Here is a 19088-nt window from a genome sequence, read left to right as displayed (position 1 = left end):
GGAAGAGGAACTGAGAGGCCCGAGGGCAAGGCTGGAAGGAAAGTACCCTGTGTATGAGCGCTCTTCTGCGTTGTTTGCATTTTGTGCCGTGTGCATGTAGTAACTTCTTTTTTTTTTTTTTTTTTTGCGGTACGCGGGCCTCTCACTGTTGTGGCCCCTCCCGTTGCGGAGCACAGGCTCCGGATGCGCAGGCTCAGCGGCCATGGCTCACGGGCCCAGCCGCTCCGCGGCATGTGGGATCCTCCCGGACCGGGGCACGAACCCGTGTCCCCTGCATCGACAGGCGGACTCTCAACCACTGCGCCACCGGGGAAGCCCTGTAGTAACTTATGTTAAAGCCCTTCCTCCATGGCGCAGGCAGGTTTCCCCTAAATAATGCTTAGAGCTTGTCACTCATGCCACAGGCTGCTCTCACATGGGGTCTGCTCTCTCCCGCAGGATGCTGAAAGCTGAGTGGGCAACGTGTGGAAGCAACCTTTTCAAACAGGACAGAATTTCACTGTCTAAGGATGTAAAATACATTAGGACAGGCCACACCAAGTGCCCTGAGAGAGATGGTGGCAGAGGCGGACCGGTGGGATGTTCTAGGCATTACCTGTGGCCAAGTGGCTCCAGCCCCCCAAATCTCTTCTGAAATGTGACCCCAGAACATAGAGAATGTCAAGCTAACACCTCAAGATCAAGCTAATACTTCAACGTCAAACAAGCCCATTAAAAATTTTATTATCATAAAGATAAAGAGGCCACCACATTTTTTTCTTACCATTTCTCCTTTATTTTTTAACATCTTTATTAGAGTCTAATTGCTTTACAAGGGTGTGTCACTTTCTGCTTTATAACAAAGGGAATCACTTATACATATACATATGTCCCCATATCTCTTCCCTCTTGCATCTCCCTCCCTCCCTATCCCACCCCTCTAGGTGGTCACAGAGCACCGAGCTGATCTCCCTGTGCTATGCGGCTGCTTCCCACTAGCTAGCTATTTTACGTTTGGTAGTGTATATATGTCCATGCCACTCTCTCGCTTTGTTCCAGCTTACCCTTCCCCCTCCCCATATCCTCAAGTCCATTCTCTAGTAGGTCTGCATCTTTATTCCCGTCTTGCCCCTAGGTTCTTCATAACCATTTTTTTTCTTTTTTCTTTTTTTTAGATTCCATATATATGTGTTAGCATACGGTATTTGTTTTTCTCTTTCTGACTTACTTCACTCTGTATGACAGTCTCTAGGTCCATCCACCTCACTACAAATAACTCAGTTTCGTTCCTTTTTATGGCTGAGTAATATTCCATTGTATATATGTGCCACATCTTCTTTATCCATTCATCTGTCGATGGACACTTAGGTTGCTTCCATGTCCTGGCTATTGTAAATAGAGTTGCAATGAACATTGTGGTACATGACTCTTTTTGATATATGGTTTTCTCAGGGTATATGCCCAGTAGTGGGATTGCTGGGTCGTATGGTAGTTCTATTTTTAGTTTTTTAAGGAACCTCCATACTGTTCTCCATAGTGGTTATATCAATTTACATTCCCACCAACAGTGCAAGAGGGTTCCCTTTTCTCCACACCCACTCCAGCATTTATTGTTTGTAGATTTTTTTTGATGGCCATTCTGACCGGTGTGAGGTGATACCTCATTGTGGTTTTGATCTGCATTTCTCTTATGATTAGTGATGCTGAGCATCCTTTCACGTGTTTGCTGGCCGTCTGTAGATCTTCTTTGGAGAAATGTCTATTTAGGTCTTCTGAGGCCACCACATTTTTAACAAGGGTACAGAGTTTGTAAAACGTCTTCTTGCACCATGTCGCTGCTGCAAAAATTATACCTGTGGAAGAAAACCTTTCCAGCATGAGGCTCGTTTGCTCGTGGAAGCGTGACCTCAGATGAGTAAACGGCTTTTGGCCCGCTCGCTGGGATTCGGACCTCTCTGACTGAAAAGCTTTTTGCTACACCAGGCAGAGTCCAAGTGACTCTCACCCAGCAAATCCACTCAAAGAACCTCCTCCCCTCCATGGGCTTTTAATGAGCTGAGAGTGAATCAGTGGTCAGACCAAAGATTTTCAAAGTCTAGGGGGTTTGGGGCTTAGCAATGAGGATCTCCTTTTAAGGTGGATCATATTTTAAACACAGTTAGGAGTTTCCATATTTTAAACACAATTAGGTACTCTCCCAACTCCTACCAAGTAAGATTCTATTCCCTCCGAATGAGAAGAGCTTGCCCCTGTAAGCTAGATCCCAACACATGCCGTAGTCTCCAAACAAAACAATTTACATTAATACCTGCACCCCAGCTGAAATTAACTCAGAGATTTCCTACAAGTACTGCACGTGTCTTCCTTATTGCTTAAGGTAAAAGAGTTTCGTATTTGCCTGGTTCTTGAATCGATGCCTTACCACTGAGGCCTTGCTCCTGTCAAGTTGAATTTGGCTTAAGGAAAATGATTGATTTTTCAAAGTAAATTGGATGGATAGATGGAGAGTTGAGATGAAGAGTTGGGTAGATGAATGGACGGATGGCTGAACAGCCAGAAGGGTGAGGAGACAGGTCTGGAGAGATGGCTGGATGGATAAGTGGATAGGTAAGTGGATGAGCAGAAAGGGCTGGACGAATGGATGAGTCGATGAATACCTAGATGGGTAGGTAGGTGGGTGATTGGACTCATGGATGGATTGGTGAATACATTGATAGCTAAATATAGAAAATAAAACTTAGATGGAATGAAAGATACTCACTCAGCCCTGTCTTCACCACTTTGCACTGTAATTCGGGAAGCCCCCAGTTTGGGCCGGAAGAGATTTATCACATTGTTGTTCCAGAGGAACTTGACCTTCTGGACTTTTCCTACATTGAAGTCCACATCAATGTCATGCATATGACTTGCATCTGGTCGGAGGGATCCTCTGAAAACATAGACAGAAAATGTTATATCAGCTGGATATATGAATACATAGGATGACAGCAATTTATTTTTTCTTCAAACAACGGCTGCTGTTCCTGGTTTTCTGCAAATAGGTTGTATGACTTCATGCACATCCAGGGGTTGCTAAAACACAAATGTATTTGTGAAGAACAGACCTTTAAAAAATACTGGACTCTAGATTTCCACTGTCTTAGTTTGTCCCTAGAGGGAAGTTAAATATTTGGGGTGGTGTATTAACCCTATTAGTTCACTGCAGGACTATATTAATGCAACGTCTTATGTTAGAAGATGCCTGTGGGTCAGCCGAGGTCATTTGTTAGCCCCTCATAAGTAGCACAGGAAGTTGTCAAAGAATTTTAACTGAACACGAAAATTATTATGTAAAAGTTGGTGCAAAATCCAGAATCTAATTTTACAGCACGGTTATGCATTCATCCAACACACATTTACCAAGTACCTCATATGTCCAGCAAAAGTAGGTGTGAGGCTACCACAGCAACGAGAAGCTGGCCTCAGGCTTCCTGTGTGTGTGTTGCCGGGAAGGGAGTTGCCATACAAACGTGCCAGGCCTAAGGAGAATTTGATTTTCCTAAAACCTAAGTCAGGAAGCAACGACTGACAATCCGAAAGGAGTTAGCATTTGTCTCATTTTAAATAGCTGGTTCCCCCTCTGGGCCTCACTCCTCTCATGTGTAAAATGGGGTGATTGAACCAGACGCTAAGCCTTCCTTCCAGGTTTGACATTCCAGGATTCAGTGGTTCTGTATAATAGATGGCTAGATTTATAAAGCAGTTTATACCCAATCTTGTATGAAGAATCTATTATGGAAAGTATGGTCATTTCACTTTACTATCAAACTTACTTGAAAATTTCATATTGTTTTGAGTTTCCATTACTTCCATACAAAGCAATCCTGATATACCCACTCACTTTCTTTTTTCCAGCCAGTGTGACAGATACCCTATATCTCCAACCTGTTGAAAGAAATACAATCATTCGAATAACTCCTCTTGTTGAAAAGAATGACCCCGTGGACGCAGCCTTGTTCCAAGCTCTACGTCCCCCGCGGATGAGAGGTAAGGGTGAATGTGAGTAATGATTTCCTTAAACGAGGTTTGGGGTCCTGGGATTCAGATTCTAGGTGGGGGTGAGGGACTCCAGAGGAAGTAAATCTTATACTTCAGCACAATCTCTTGTTGATACAGCAATGTATGTGCCCTGATGGATGCAGGGCAACCGGTTACTGTACCTGTGTACCCTGGGTACACATCACTGGCCATCCCCAGAAAGGCCACAGGGAGAGGGAGATGCTTGTGGCTATAATGTTTGGATAAATCACCTACTGCTCTTTTAGTTTATTGCTGTTTTCACATGCAAAGGACATATTCTCAATAGAAAAACAACCCAGATAAATTATAAAAGGAAAGAACCTTCATCAGCACCCCATCTACCTGCCCTGCATCCCAGGTCCTTCCCTGTTGTCATCACTTTGGTCTCTATACTTAATCAAGTCCAGTGGTTCCCAATCAGGGGGAGATTTTGCCTCCCTGGGGACATTTGGCAATGTCTGGAGGCTTCTTTGGTTGTCACACTGGGGGTGAAGTGGGGTGGGTGTGGAGAGCTACTGGCATCTAGTGGGTAGAGACCAAGGATCTGTTAAACAAACTGCAATGCACAGGACAGACGCCTACAACAACGAATTATCCAGCCCCAAATGTCAATAGTGTGAGGTTGAGATAGGCTGATCTAGAGCTTTCTCTTTCTCTTTCTCGCACACATCTATGTATATAAAAGAATATGGGCTTCTTTTCCCTTCTTTAAATAGTATGTGCTGTTATTCTCTATTCGCTCCACCCATCCCCACCCCAGAATGATTCCCTTTCTCTGTCCTGCCCTGTGTTCCGGAATGTTTGCCTCCCACCCCAGGATCCTTGCTGCTGGCTTTTAGCTGGGTTTAGCCAATACGAGGTGTATGCAGGAGGTCAGAACGCCAGAGGAGAGAGGTGCAGGTGTCATCTCCCTGGCCCCCACCTTGCTCCAGAACCATGAGTCTGTCAGAAACTCTCTCCTTCCCTGTATTCTGAGAGCTGCACAGCCACCAGATTCCGGGGGCCTCGACATCCCTTGCCCTTTTTTTTCTTGTTACAAAGAAAAATATTTTATTATAAAATTTTGGAAAATATGAATATGGGTAAGTAAAAATTTAACATGAAAACCTTGCTTGTTCCTTTAACCCTGCCCACACCTCTAACAGGAGGCCCTTCAGTAAAATCTCTCCATTTGAGCCACTTGGATGAGTTCTGTCTCCTGTTGGGACCCTGACTGATACATGACATGTTGCAGGCTGTTTTGTCGCTTGCCTTTTCACTAAATATGCCTTAGAGATCTCTCCTCAGCACATAGAGCTATCGCCTTCTTTTTAGCGGTTCTGTACAGTATTTGGTGGTTTACCAATTGGTGGGTATCCAGGTTTCTCTCTCCAATCTTCTGGTATTAAAAACAGTGCTGCAGTGAACACCCTTGAGCACTTTCTCATGCAAGTATTTTCCTAAGGTACACTCTGAGAAGTGGAATGACTGGGTCAAAGGAATATACATATAAGACTTTATAGAGAGTGCCAAACCGTGATCTTTCATGATAAATATTGTGAAGATCACATGAAATACTGTAAGTGAAAAGAGTTTTGTGAAGTGCTATATAAATTTTTTTTTTTAATGTAAAAATCCCTTGAAAAATAATTGCTCTTCTATTCGGCTACCGTGTGATATTAATTTTAACAAAAGAATCTTGATCATTTCACTATCTTGTACTTTTTTAATGAGAAGCTGGGCAAAACAACAACAGAAATGCAGCGTGCTTGTGTGTGTGCAGGGGGACTGGTAGAAGATGTATTTAGCTGGAGACTTCTTGACTTACAGGGACTTTGCCCCGCCTTGCCCTCTTCTGTTAATGGATCCATCCTTCCTGCCACTGGGGTGGGTGGACATGTGACCCAGCCTGGGCCAATCACTGTACTTTATTCCATTGATCAGGATTTTTGGTTAAAGGGGTGAACTTGAGATCCAAGACAAATGCCATTCTACTGCCTTTCCATTATAGCTTAAACTGGTTGGAGGTGAGTTTCTGTCAATTGCTACCAAGGGCCCTAATAAGGTTGATACTCTGAAATTATTTGCAAGAATTTTTAAATGAGTAATATGGAAACTTACGAGTAAAGTTACCACTGCTTCCTGTGTTCAGGAAAAAGGTTTGTCCCACAGCACTGGTTTTCCCCTGAAATTGGTCAGCATAGTGCCCCATTTTGGGGCACCCTTCAGCAGGACAAGGGAAACAGCCACTCTAGTGAAAGAAAACAGTCTGTCTGTGAGTCGTAGGCCTTTGACTCACCCATTTTCCTTTCCATCCTCCTGTCTATCCATCCATCCATCCATCCCTCATCCGTCTTCTCATCTACCTATTCTTCCTTCCATTCATGTGTCCATTCTACCCCTTCTCCCCCATCCACTGCTCCATGCAGGCATGCATCCATCTACCCATGCATCCTTGCACACATTGGGAACTTTCCAGAATGAAAAGTTGGGGATCTAGGGAAGGCCCAGCACAGTTCAAGTCTGCTGTCCCCCTCCTGCCCATCCTATTCCTGGGAGGAAGGCTCTGTAAGCCTCAGCATTTCTAGTGCCTCCTTTCATTAGCCGTGGAGTTACATCTCTGCTCTGTTCCAAGCCAAAGGGACAACACCACCATCACCACCAACTTCCCTGGGCGCCTGGTGTGACCTACCTCCTGAAACTCATTGTAGGACGCACAAGGGTAGCCTAGGAAGCCATCGGGGCTGAGGATACTGCTTGAGTAATACTTGTAGCTTCTTATGTGATTGCAAGCCACAAAGTCTTGGGTTCCTGAGAAGACAAAGGCCAAGGGCGCTAACAAGAGGCATTAAACTTTTGAAGCCCGAACCATTCTGACCCAGCGAGGAATCACCTCTGCATTTCACAGGTGGATGATGGTGTCCCTGAACACCTTGGTCACAATTCACAATTTCTGTCATTGACCTTGACATACTTCGGGGCAAGTAGAAAAGCTGGGGGCTTGTTTAGTAGTGGTGGTTGGCTGGAGTCGCTTTCCTCTCCCCGGCACTGTCTATTTTCTGGGGTGGCCCCCCCTCAGGGCTAGGCAAGTGTTAGGGAGTGAGAAGGTCTAACAAGCACCTCTGTCTAATCCTCGGGGGCCAGGCATGTAACGTAAATGAATAACGAAGGCTTGGGGGAGTGGGGAGCGTTGGTTAGAGATATATCATACTTCACCTTTCGCGTGAACCAAGCTTTTCTGTCTATGGTCTCAGGCTGAGAAATTCTTCCTTCTTACTCCTCCAGGCATGAGGTAAAAGCAACGGAGAGCAAGGTCACCATGGCCTCTGGCTACTCTTTCACCGTCTTTCTCTTTAAACCAAAGTCCTCTTGTTTGGGAAATTGTTTTTTCCTGTCTCCAGCTACTAGGTACAAACTTCCCATGGAGTGATCCACAGTGACCCTGGCATACCTGGGGACCACTGCTGGGGGGTCTGCTGGGCTCCATCCGCCACCCGTTGGGAAAGGAATGTTGCCCTTTGTGCTTGGGGGATTAGCTCTCTGTAGCCCCCCAGTCCCACGCACCCCACACCAACACTCATTACCAGACAATAGGACCTGTTTCGAAGTTAACTGTCTCTTTCATCCAAAATTGCTGCCCAGGGATTCCATGTTAGAGAAGCAAGCGGGTGTAATTGCTCCTCAGCGGCCAGGGTGAGTCGGCACGCACACAACAGAAGCACGTTCCAGCAACCGGCCACCTCTCTAATTAAACCTGGGCTCCTTCCTATTATGCGTGCCCTGCTCGTCCCATCGGAGAGGGGGCAGCCCTCACTGTGACTCTGGTGTTCTTTCAGAAATCAGATCCGCCAAGCAGCCCTCCCTCGAGTTACCCGGTGCTGAGCAGAGAGGAGGTGGATGTTGGCTATTGTTTTATCGACTCTGCTCTTTCACATGAAGCACATGGAAGATCAAAATGCCACGGAAGGCCGCTCAGCTCAAGGTAAAAAACTGGACACAGAGCTTGCTTTGCGCCAGGCCCTGCGCAGGGTCCTGAGGAGTCCAGGTCACCCAGGCCACGGCCCTTGGCCTCGGGGAACTCCCCACTCAGAAAAAATAAAGACTCAAATGAGACGATCACAGACTCAAAGCCTCCACTTTTAGGGAGGAGAGTGACGCCTGTTCTCAGGGGAGGGGCAACAGGAATAGCCCCGGGCCAGAACAAGGGACGGCTAATGGAGATGGTACTTTAGGTCACCTAACATTAGGGGTACTGAGCCTGCTCTCTCAGATAAATGCAGACACGTACAAGGCTCGTCCCCCAGACCCCCAGGCCTCCGCCTCCATGCACGTGCCCCTCAAACCCACAGGGCACGTCCGTCCTCCCCCTTCCCCCCATCGTCTTCTTACCAGCTCAGTCCCTTTCCATCCCTAGCACCTGACAATAGCAAATGGCAAGAAAGTCAAAACCCTCCACATCTTTGCTTATGCTCTGCAGATCTTCAAGGAGCCTGCACTGAAGGAAGGATGGGGGCCAAAGGCAAAGCTGGGTCCTAACTGATGCTCCAGTGCAGTCCATGTCTCAGCATCCTGCTAAGGGGGAGAAGGCGCAGGCTGGGCATGGGGTCGGGCTTTGCAGCCAGAAATTGGGCTTAAATATAAGGTGGCCTTGGGCAAGTTTTATCACTTTTCTGACCCCATTTCCTCCTCTGTAAAATGGGGCTAATCAGAGTAACTATCTCGTGCCACTGCTGTGAAAATGCCCGGCACAGACCACACCACCTGCCTTCTCCCCAAGTGGAGCAGCTGCTGTCTTGCTTCCCTCATTTACATACCTTCCCATATTCCATTTATATCAATGATGGTTGACAAGGCATTTTTCTGACATCCAGGCATTTCCCTTCCTCCATTTGGGTAGAAATCCAGGTGGCCCACCTTTTGGCTCATTCCAAAACCTGAAACATTGGCAGCAGAGATGAGTGGGAGGGAAGTGGTCCCAGAGTCAGGTGGTGGCCACGAAGAGCGTTCAGCTCCTTCCAATGGGAGGAAGAGCCTTCTTGGCAACTTCTCCCCACAGTGCAGCCACCCTGTCTCTGGCTCTGCGGAAGTTCTCAGATGAGCACTTGGCAAGACAAGAAAGGAGGAGAGGGCTTCCCTGGTGGCACAGTGGTTGAGAGTCCACCTGCCGATGCAGGGGACACGGGTTCATGCCCCGGTCCGGGAAGATCCCGCATGCTGCGGAGCGGCTGGGCCTGTGAGCCATGGCCCCTGAGCCTGCGTGTCCGGAGCCTGTGCTCCACAACGGGAGAGGCCGCGTACCACACACAAAAAAAAAATAAATAAGTAAAAAATAAAAGAAAGGAGAAGGCCCTGAACAACAACGATACCATTATCGGTGTCCTGATACCATTATGCACCAGAAGACACATGTCAGGGCAGGGCTGGTGCACTTTTTATTACTTTATTCATTTTAAAATTTTGGTTTCTACATTATAGTGTTAACTGAGACCACATAAACTTTGTTGTTGTATTGAGAACCACAGCATAATGGCTAGGTGGTTTGGATTTTGAAGCACAGACCTGTGATCACATCCTGGTTCTTCTTACACATCTGTGATCTTGACAATTACTTGATCAATTACTTTACCTTGTCGAGCCTCAGTTTCCTCAGCTATGAAGTGGTAATAACAATACCCACTTTTCAGGGTTGTTACAACGATTAATGAGCTAATGTATGCAAAATGTTCAATGCAGCACATGGTAAACACTTCATAAGTGATAAGATCATCAAAACCATACCTTTTATTGGTACATTTCATGAGTGGTTATACAAGAAAATATTGAAAACAGAATGTTAATTTTAAAAGAATTCAATTAAGGGCTATATTTAATCTCCAACAAAACAAACTGTAAGCAAAGCTTTGACAAAAGAAGAAAAAAAATGCAAAGATTACCTTTGCATTTTGCAAGTACAGGTCAAACATCAATAATAAATGCCACTCTGGATACTGACAGACTAGGGAAGGATGCAGAGTCTGGAGACGGAGGGAGCCTTCCACAGGTTATAGAAGCCTTTCGTCCTACCTTGGGCCTCAGGCTGACATCACTGGCACTGAACTTGCTGTTTGTTTGTGGCTGACACCCGTTTTGACTGACTGGTTGGTTAACCATTTTGAATACCACCCTGTGGTATGTGTGTGCAGGTGGGGGAGGGTGGCAGGGGGCACATGCCTGGATCTGCTCTCATCAGTTACAGCCCTGGTCCCTGAGAGGTGGGGTGAGGAACTTACCCAGGAAAGGGATTATGGGAGCAGAATCCGTGTGAATCACATCGACAAACATGGCATCGGACGGGTCCAGCCGAACCTCCTCTGGCGTGCCCTGGAAGCATGGCTGTGCCGGGTCTAGCCCTAAGAAGGGGGAGGTGGACAGGGAGGCCGCACTCTAAGACCACCCAGGATCTAAACCCTGTATGCACAAAATCCATGGGGATTCCTGGGCGAAGGATCCCACGCCCCAGCAGTCATAGTTTGGAGAATTGAGTCTGTAGGTCCTGGTCTGCTTGGGAGAGAGGCTGGGACAGAAAGGCTGCCAGTGGGGTCATTGCCTGTCACAGGACATCCAGAAATCCCCACTGCCTGGCGTCATGGAATATCGGGATGGTGCCCTTGCTCCCTTCGTCTCCCTTTTCCTTTCTTCCCTCACACACGTTCTGTTTGGCTACAGCTCTCCAAGACTGAGCTCCCGGGCCCGGCCCAGCTCCTCCACAGTCTCCAAGCCCTGCACGGCCCATTCCCCCGCGTCTGTGGTCATGGCCCCCGGCCTGCTGCTCGCTCTCCCACACTCTCCCACACTCTCCAAGAGCCCCTCAAACACGACCTCTTCATGGAAAGTGTAGCCTCTCCTTTCTTGGGTCATTCCCTCCTCATTGCATAGCATTCTTCTGCATTCGTTAATTCTGCTTTGACTTTTATTTGTCTACTTAGTTGTCTGCCTCCTGCACTAGACTGTGGATTTCCTGAGGCAGGGGCCGTGCCCAGTTCATCTTCAAAGACAAGCAGAAGGTGGAAGGAGCAGGGCACTCAGGACTCGGTGACCTACATCTAGTGCTGGCTGCTCAAGGCCAGGAGCCTGTCCTCCTTGCACCCGGAAAGTGGGGATAACAACAGTAACTCCCCTGGCAGGGTTACTGTGAAAATCCCATGGAAAGATCTAAGAGAAAGGACATTGCAAACTGAAAAATACCCTTTATCCTTCACCCGAAGCCTAGCCTGGTGCCCAGAGCAACAGATGCATTCATTAAATGCTGACTTGAACAGTTGCCTAAGTTACATACTGATGTGGTGCACCAAACGGTTGTCTGTGTCTATGTCTGTGTATTCATTCTGCCTGGTGTTTCCTTCCTCCATTCATTCTTTACTGAGCACCTCCTGTGGCAGGTCTCAGCTAGTCACTTTCATTTGCTGCCTGTCCTGGCACAGGGAAGACATTCAGTAAATATTTGTGGAACTGATGAATTGATTTTTTTCAAAAATCAGCTCACTTTTTAAAAAACTTTGCCATACTCTACCAATAATAACCCTGAAGTCATGAGTTTAATGTGTTAGTTATATTTTTCTTTTTTTATAAATGTATTTTTGCTTACAATCGTGTATTTTCTAGTACACATGAAAATATATGAACAATTATTTTTTAAGTCCCCTGCACCACCTAAAACCAGTTCCAGGAGAACCGGAAGGGGCGCCCTTGGCCGTGGGAAGCGCGCGGATCTCTCCTTCCACCGCCTGCTCCCCTGGCTGGGCCGGCGTCCGCCCCCAACCCCGGCCCAGAGCCCCTACCTGTGATCCTGCCCACGCGGCCCCCCAGCCTCCTGCCCGCCTCAGCGGCCGTGTGCGCGCCCAGGCTGTGGCCGATGAGGTGCACGTTCTCGGGGCCATAGCCCAGCTGGGTCTGCGGAGGGAAGGAGCGTCAGGTCCCAGAGCACCGGGTGGGGACGCGCTGGCTCTCGGGGAGCGGGGATTGGGGCAGGACCCAGGCTGGAAACTCGGGAGGAACGACCCCCGGCTCCAGGCCGCCGCCTAGGACAGCGCGACCCGGCCCCTGGCTGGCCACAGTCTGCAGGTCCCGGGGTCCGGCTGGCGCGCGGGGTAACGGTGCTGACCAGCGGCCAGCGCATCACCTGCAGGCCGCCCTGGCCGGGACTGGCAGTGCTCTGCCGGCTCCCACACGCAGCCCACCGCGGACCTCCCTCCCCTCGTCCCCGGCAGGGGCTGGCCCAGTGCAGAACGTGGTAATGGGCCCGGCTCTGGGGGTCTCCAGACTCGACCTTCCTGGAGGCCGTAAGGGACCTTCCCTGAGAGCGAAGACTCATCTGGGCTGAGAACTTCAGGGCAGCCCAGCCTGCTCTACAATTCCCAGAACAGCCTGCAAGGAAGGCTTATTTCAAAAGGGGAAACTGAGGCCTGAAGAGGTTAGTCTGCCTCAGACCCCACAGCTAGGATCTTCAGGACAACCCCGGAGGGAGGAAGTTTGCAGCTTCATGTAGCAAAGGCCCTTCTTGGGCTCCCGGCTTTCAGGCTCTGCCTCTACCCATGGGTCCCCAGGTTGCCCCTGGGTGCCACGGGGTGCTGGCCTGCCCCTCTCCCTGCCCCCTACCCACAGGATGTGGCCCAGACAGGGGTTTACCGACAGCCCTTGTATTAAGTAAGCTATCTCCGCTCCCACGACCCGAGTGTTGTGGACAGCTTGGGTGTATCCTGTCCTGGCCCCGCGCTTCCAGTCCACACACATGCAGTTCACCTTCTCCACTTTAAACATTTTCTGGGAAAGACAAACATGAGGGAGAAACCAGTTTATTAACAGCCACGGGTTGCACACTCCACAGATAGGCGTTCACAACCGTCAAGCATCTAGCTTGTGTCAGAACTTTAACATTCCTCACACTCGTCCTGATCCACACCACAGTGCTGTGAACTGGGTATACTTACTCCCACTTAGCAGATGTGGAAACTGAGGCCTGGAACAGAGTGACTTGTCTAAGGTTTTACAGATGGTCATTGACACAACCAGGTCAGAAAGATGACTTATGAGGTCAGGGGTTAGCAAACTACTACCCGAGTGCCAAATCCACTCGGGTAGTAGTTTGCTAACTGCTTTAATGAAGTTTTATTGCAAACAGCCACACCCATTTGTTTACAGATTGTTCGCCTCTGCCTCATAGCTACAACAGAAGCCATATGAGCTGAAACCATATGGCCCACAAATGCTACAATATTTATTACCTGCTCTTCTACAGGAAAGTTTGCAGACCCTTATACTAGATAGCTGAAGCCACAGAGAGGCTGCTTTTATGTTCCCAAAAATGCTTTGATGGGAGATATAAAGTATTGAGGGACAAGTTTAATAAGATGAAATTTAGACCGAGGTAGGAGACAGCTCTCCCGGATACATGCATCTTTTGTGTCATGTAGTGTGACCCAAGCACAGATACTGGTCCCTTGGGGGCTGGAGGGAAGAAACATCAGAAAGGGCTACACTATATCCTTTGTTCATCTGGGGAGGTCCTGGACTGCATTTTGAAGTTGGGAGTGGTTGGCTGGGGGGTCAAGGCATCCTGGTGGACCACATACCCTTGGCTCTCCAATACCCAGGTCCGCGTAGCCTCCCTCTGGAACTCAGGAGGCACGTGTGAAACCCCAGACCAAGAGGAACAAAGAGCGTCCGGCAGAAGCTGCTCGAGGTCTTATCCCAGTGCAGCTTAAGCCTCTAAGAGCCGTGCCACGGGCACCTCCTACAGGCCAAAGCTGTAGACATACGGGATTGTGGTGTCTTGTGGACAGAAGACCTCGGTTCGCATTCCACCTCTGGATTCAACTTTGGGCAAGTACTGAAGTTTTCTTTGCCTCAATTTCTTCATCTATAAAATGAGAACCACAACGCCTCACAGCGTGGCTGGGAGGGTGAAACGGGACAAGGACTGTGGAATGATTAGCACAATGCCAGACTCACAGTAAGTGCTCAGGAAATGGATGGTATGAATAAGAATTCATTCCTAATATTCATGATCACTATAGAGCTGCACTGTCCAATACTGTGGCCAGGAGCCACATGTGGCTCTTTACAGTTAATTAAAATGAAATAAAATTTAAAATTCAGTTCTTTGGTCACACTGGCCACAAGCCGAGTGGTCAGTAAGCACAGGTGGCCAGTGGCTCCTGATCCGGGTAGTGCAGATATAGAGCATTTCCATCATCACAGCAAATGCTTTTGGATAGTAGTGCTGCGGGGGGTAAAGTATTTTTTATGACATACAAGGGTTTTATATAAACCATCAGAGACAAACGCCAGGTCATTTGCTGTTGTCTCCACCTCTGGGACTTTCTGATTGGACTCTGGGTCTTTTCAGCCTCATAAGGAGATGTTTGACTAGAGGTTCGTGGGTTAGGAGACCTTGACATTGGGTACCCATGAGAACCCGAGTTTTCCTCAGTGGTTTTAGGATGGACCCGTCTCTCCTGGGAAGTTATCCTTTCCCAGCCTCAGGCGATGCGGAGTTTGCCTCCATGTGCTGGGCGTTGCTCTCACCAGGTGAGGAGGGTGAACGCCTACCTTGCACAGGTCAATTATCCAGTCCTCCTCCCCCTTGTCTAGGAAGCCGTGAATGACGAAGCGTGTCTTGCGGTCCAGCTGGAAGTTTGAAGCCTCGATGGTGCTAAGGTCAGTGACATTGATCCGCTGGTTAAATTAGAAAAGATGAATTTGAATGTTGGCCTTTCCAAGCCACAGACCCGTTAGAGCCCATTCCCGTAGCCAAGGTGACAGATTCAACTCCCACGAAGTTGGATGAGGCTAGAACAGGAGTTCCTGACTTAGGGTTGGAGGATAGAATTCAGAACGTCCAAGTTTATTGATTTTTCTATACTGAAATGTAGCATTTTTGTTCATTGTGAAATTGAGCAACAAACATAGCAGACTTAGCAATACACTGTCACCAATAGAGGTGGCAGATATTTTCATTTTATATTACAGTTGTTACAGATATTTAAAAATATCATCTGTACTCATTACTATTTAAAATTACAGAAGTTATTAGACCAACTCCTAGACCTTGTTCTTTAGTGAGATAATAAAGCAGCATATTTATCTTTTTAAATGTTCTGATAACTGTTTTCCAGTATAATTAGTGCCCTTTTTAATCCAATGTTTTTTATTTTATGCATTTAACCCTTCCTGCTCCGTTGAGGTGCATCTCCCCTCTGCCTGATGCTTCTGGCCCAGGGGTTCCTCAGCATTTCTGTGCCAGGACTTCTTCGGCCATCTGGGGAAGCCTATGAGTCCCTTCTCAGGATTTTTTTTTTTTTTTGCATAAAATATATTTTATTTTTAAAAATTATTTTTTTAAATGGGGACTCTGGGTGGGTAGTTTGTCACCTAGAATCCGACAGTAGGTGACCTCGGGGACCTATAGACAGACACCCTGCTCTCTCAAACTTGGTTTGGGGTCAGAGCTGTGAGCTGCTTGAGTTCTGAGCAAGTTCTTCCTGTTCACTTCTGAGCACCTGGAGGAAGCCTGCTGGCCTCCACCTGGCAGGCCTTCTGGGAACTGAAGATTGCTCCAAGGGTCCCCAAATTTCTCCTTTGTCATTAAATGTCCCCTGTTCCCCTTCTAGCTCCTGAGGAAGGATTTACATCCCCCGACCCCTACCCTCTGAGGGGCTATGCTCCCTCCACTGCCTGGTTTGGAAAGAAGCCAGACCCTCTCAGGGATACATAGGTCTGGGTTTCTCCATAAGAGCTGCTCACACCCCCTTCCTCCCCAAACAGGGTTCTAATCCTGGGAAGCCCTGCACTTCTGTGCACAAGTGTGTGAATGTGTCCGTTTCCGGGTTGGGCGCCCATAGATTTCATCAGATACTCGAAGGGATTTATGATCCCGAGAGCTAAGATGGCTCTAAGTCTAACACTGGTGAGGGAGCGTCATGTGAAAAGTTCCAAGGCAGTGAATTATTCCTCAGACAACCATGTGAAGGCTCCAGTGTGGGCGCCCAAATCCCCCACCATGCGGTCATTCTATGCCCCTCTTACTTGGTAGTTATTTGGATTCTCATTTGTATACAGAAGAAAGTGGGTGTCAATGTCCTTGGGAGACCAGGGAAATAACTTTAAAGGCCGCTGAAAGATGCTGGTCCATGGTTTTTCATCGGAAAAGCAGCCGAAAGGTTTGTAGCAGATCTCCTTTCCTGGGGCAGGAAGAGGGACAAACAGGACATGTGTGAGGTTCTGAGAAGGAGCAATGTCATCTCAGCTACTCGGGAGGACTCTTCAGGGTACAGCTCAGGGCTGGTGAAGGCCGATGCTCATCTTTATCTTTGCTGTCAGTGTTCCTCAGACTTCTGTGGTGATAAGAACCACCTGGGGGCTGAGGGTGAATGAGCATCTTCACACTCCCAGGCCCCTCCCTCAGAGATTCTGATTCAGAGGGTCTGGGGTGGGGCCCGAGAAACAGCATATTTAATAAGTGCCCCTGTTCATCAGGCAGGTTGGGGAATCACTGAGAATTCCTGGGAACCTTCAGCCTTAAAACTACCTCTTGCAGGAAACTCCCAGATGGCCCTTTACATCCACTCATCAACCATCATGTATTTATCAAGTGTCTACGAATGTCGTAGCACAGAGATGCTATTCGATGAGTCTTGAGGTCTCTCTTACGTCCAGCACAGGCCATGCACACAGTAGGCATTCCTGGGTATCTGTCCAGTCCACATGTCTTCACGTCATCCTTCTATGCACCTTTGTTTTTTCCAAATTATTCTCTGCCATTTCAGATTTCCCTGTTGTTCTTTGAAAAGGTAAATGTCTTAAGAACAGGGAGAATTTATTTTTGCATCATACTGTGTATAGTAGGGGCTCAGTACATGCAGTTGATGACCTAAATAACCCCATCTAAATCTGAGGGTCCTTTCTCTAGTCCATGACATATTTTCACAATTATGTCACCCCCAGTATAACCAGGGGTGACATAATTTCAAATCCAGAGGATTACAATGGATTTTCTCTCTTAGTCTTCCTCAACTCATGGAGCCAATTATTAGTCATTCATTCAAAAACTGGTAATAGTTAATACTTGTTGTTTACTATGTGCCGGATACCACACTAGTGTTTTACCAGTATTGGCCTCCAAACAGCCCGTGAGGAAGGAATGAATATTACCTTTATCTGACAGAAGAAGAGCCCAAGGCACGGAGACGAAAAGTCAGCTACCCAAGGCCACAGCCCGTGGTGGAGCCACGATTTGAACCCTAGAAGCTTAACTGGGAATAAAAGTAGGAACTGGGGAGCCATAGAGATCGAAACCTGGCCCTGAAAGAGAGGAAATCTAACTGGGAAGGAATAATGACAGCGTTGAATTCATTCGGGGAAGAGGGAACTGTCCCACAGGAAAGGCCGCAGGAGGTTAAAGCAACCTTGGCTTCAGATGGTAAGCGCAGGGGCTTCGATGCCAGGTTAAGATACCTGGGTGTTAGGTGGGTAGTGGGGAGGTGCTGGGGGTGCTGAGCCGGTGACTGGGGTGGGAGACAAGTGTAAGTGGCTCAGAGGTAGGGGAGCCTGGGGGCAGGGCTGTGGACCTGGAGAGGGGAGAGGCCTTCTGACCTGATGGCAGAGGAAGTTAAGGAAGAGGCGGGGAGATGGGGCGAGGGGGTGCTGTCCAAGCCTGGTGGGGAGGCATGGTGGGAGGCCCTGGTGGAGCTGCCTGGAACTTGGGAGGACTGGGGCTGTGCTGCTGGGGACTGGACAAGGGGGCAGTCCTGAGGAACAGACACATGAGGAGAGCACCTGGAGTGACCTTTGGGAACGCCCGTGTCTGGGGCAGGAGGAAGCAGCAGATCAGCGAAGGAGACCAAGAGGGGTTGGAAAGGCCTGAGGAGCAGCCGGACCCCACCCGGGCTCTTCTGTCGGGGGCCGGGTCTGGCAGCAAGGCTGGGCTGGAATTCCAGAAAGGCAAGAGGGGGCTGGGGGCAAGCTGAGGAGACAAGGGGAAAGGGTCCGGATGTAGAAGAAAGCCCTTGCAGGGACTGGAGGAGACCACGTCTGTTCTTGGGGAGACTGTGCTCAGCAGGGTTTGGGGGCCTCACGAGCCAGGCAGTGAGGGGTTCTGACTGATGGGAGAGGAGGTGAGAAGACCCGGCAGTGTGGGAAAGAGAGCACCTGTGAGGTACACCTGCGAGGTACACGTGTGAGGAGGTGGGGGGATGGGCATAAGCAGATTCGGGCTCAAGGGGGCTTTGGTAACAAGGGAGGTTTCAGGACAAGTAGAACGTGGGTGTCTGCATCTCCTCTGGGCAGGAGGCCGGGCAGGACGGGAGTTCACAGAGGGACACATCCACAAGATTTTAGTCTGCAGACGTGCACTTGTCTATGCCTAGGAACTGAGGGTATTGGGGGCCTGACAAGAACGTCCCACTCTCCACCTGGCCCAGCTGCCTGCCACCTCTGCCGCCTGCTCCAGCCACTGGAGCCTTTGCAGGAGGACGGGAACCAAGCTGGACAATGCTGGGATAATCTTTGTTGAGCACGGTGCCCTGTCTCTACCACAGAGTCATCACTCCCCGACTGGTAGCGATTGCTGTTTCATGCAATAATGATAATGCTATTAATTAGGGAGAAGGTGATGAGGATGCCTCTGTCTATCTCACCCAAAGGCCAGCCCAGGCACGGTCACCAAAGGGATGGTGACAGCATCCTCACCTCTGACTGTGGCCAGCAGGAGAAGGCCGATGGTCCAAGAGGGCAGCATCTTCGGGGATGAAGACAGAGACACGCACGGACACCAGATGCACAGGCACGAGGCTGGCGGACAGGGCAGGCGGCCCTCAGCACACATGGGGCTCTCCCTCGAGGTGGGGACCCTGAGGCTGAGGCCTCCCTGCACACAGGGAGTTGGGCAGCGCCTCTCTCGGACCCTGTACTCAGGGTCTTTGCACGGCTGTGCTCCCCTGTTCTGGGCCATGTCCCCCTGGCAGCCCTACCCCTACCCGGCTCCCTGCCCGCGTGGGGCTGTGACTTACTGTGTGGCCTCAGAGCTTCCACCTGCA

At 48.9% G+C, this 19088-nt stretch overlaps 1 protein-coding gene across 2 annotated transcripts; it reads right to left on the bottom strand.

Moving 5' to 3' along the window:
• Positions 1 to 1768: 1768 nt before the first annotated feature.
• Positions 1769 to 18790, bottom strand: LOC132507045 (pancreatic lipase-related protein 2). Of its 2 annotated transcripts, none has more exons than XM_060126004.1 (12): positions 18742 to 18790; positions 16081 to 16235; positions 14605 to 14730; positions 12682 to 12816; positions 11835 to 11946; positions 10287 to 10406; positions 8832 to 8951; positions 6710 to 6828; positions 6139 to 6268; positions 3792 to 3903; positions 2741 to 2908; positions 1769 to 1832 (listed from the first exon to the last, which is right to left on the bottom strand). In XM_060126004.1, the coding sequence occupies exons 1-12, from the start codon at positions 18788 to 18790 to the stop codon at positions 1769 to 1771; spliced, it is 1410 nt and encodes a 469-aa protein (XP_059981987.1). The 2 variants fall into 2 exon arrangements, with proteins under 2 accessions (XP_059981987.1, XP_059981986.1); XM_060126003.1 differs by having other exon boundaries at positions 1769 to 1869; positions 2760 to 2908.
• Positions 18791 to 19088: the final 298 nt, after the last annotated feature.

Source organism: Lagenorhynchus albirostris, chromosome 16 (genome assembly GCF_949774975.1).
Source record: "Lagenorhynchus albirostris chromosome 16, mLagAlb1.1, whole genome shotgun sequence".
NCBI lineage: Eukaryota > Metazoa > Chordata > Mammalia > Artiodactyla > Delphinidae > Lagenorhynchus > Lagenorhynchus albirostris.
The sequence above is the reverse complement of the archived record's forward strand: the minus strand, read 5'-3'. Positions and strand labels throughout refer to the sequence as shown.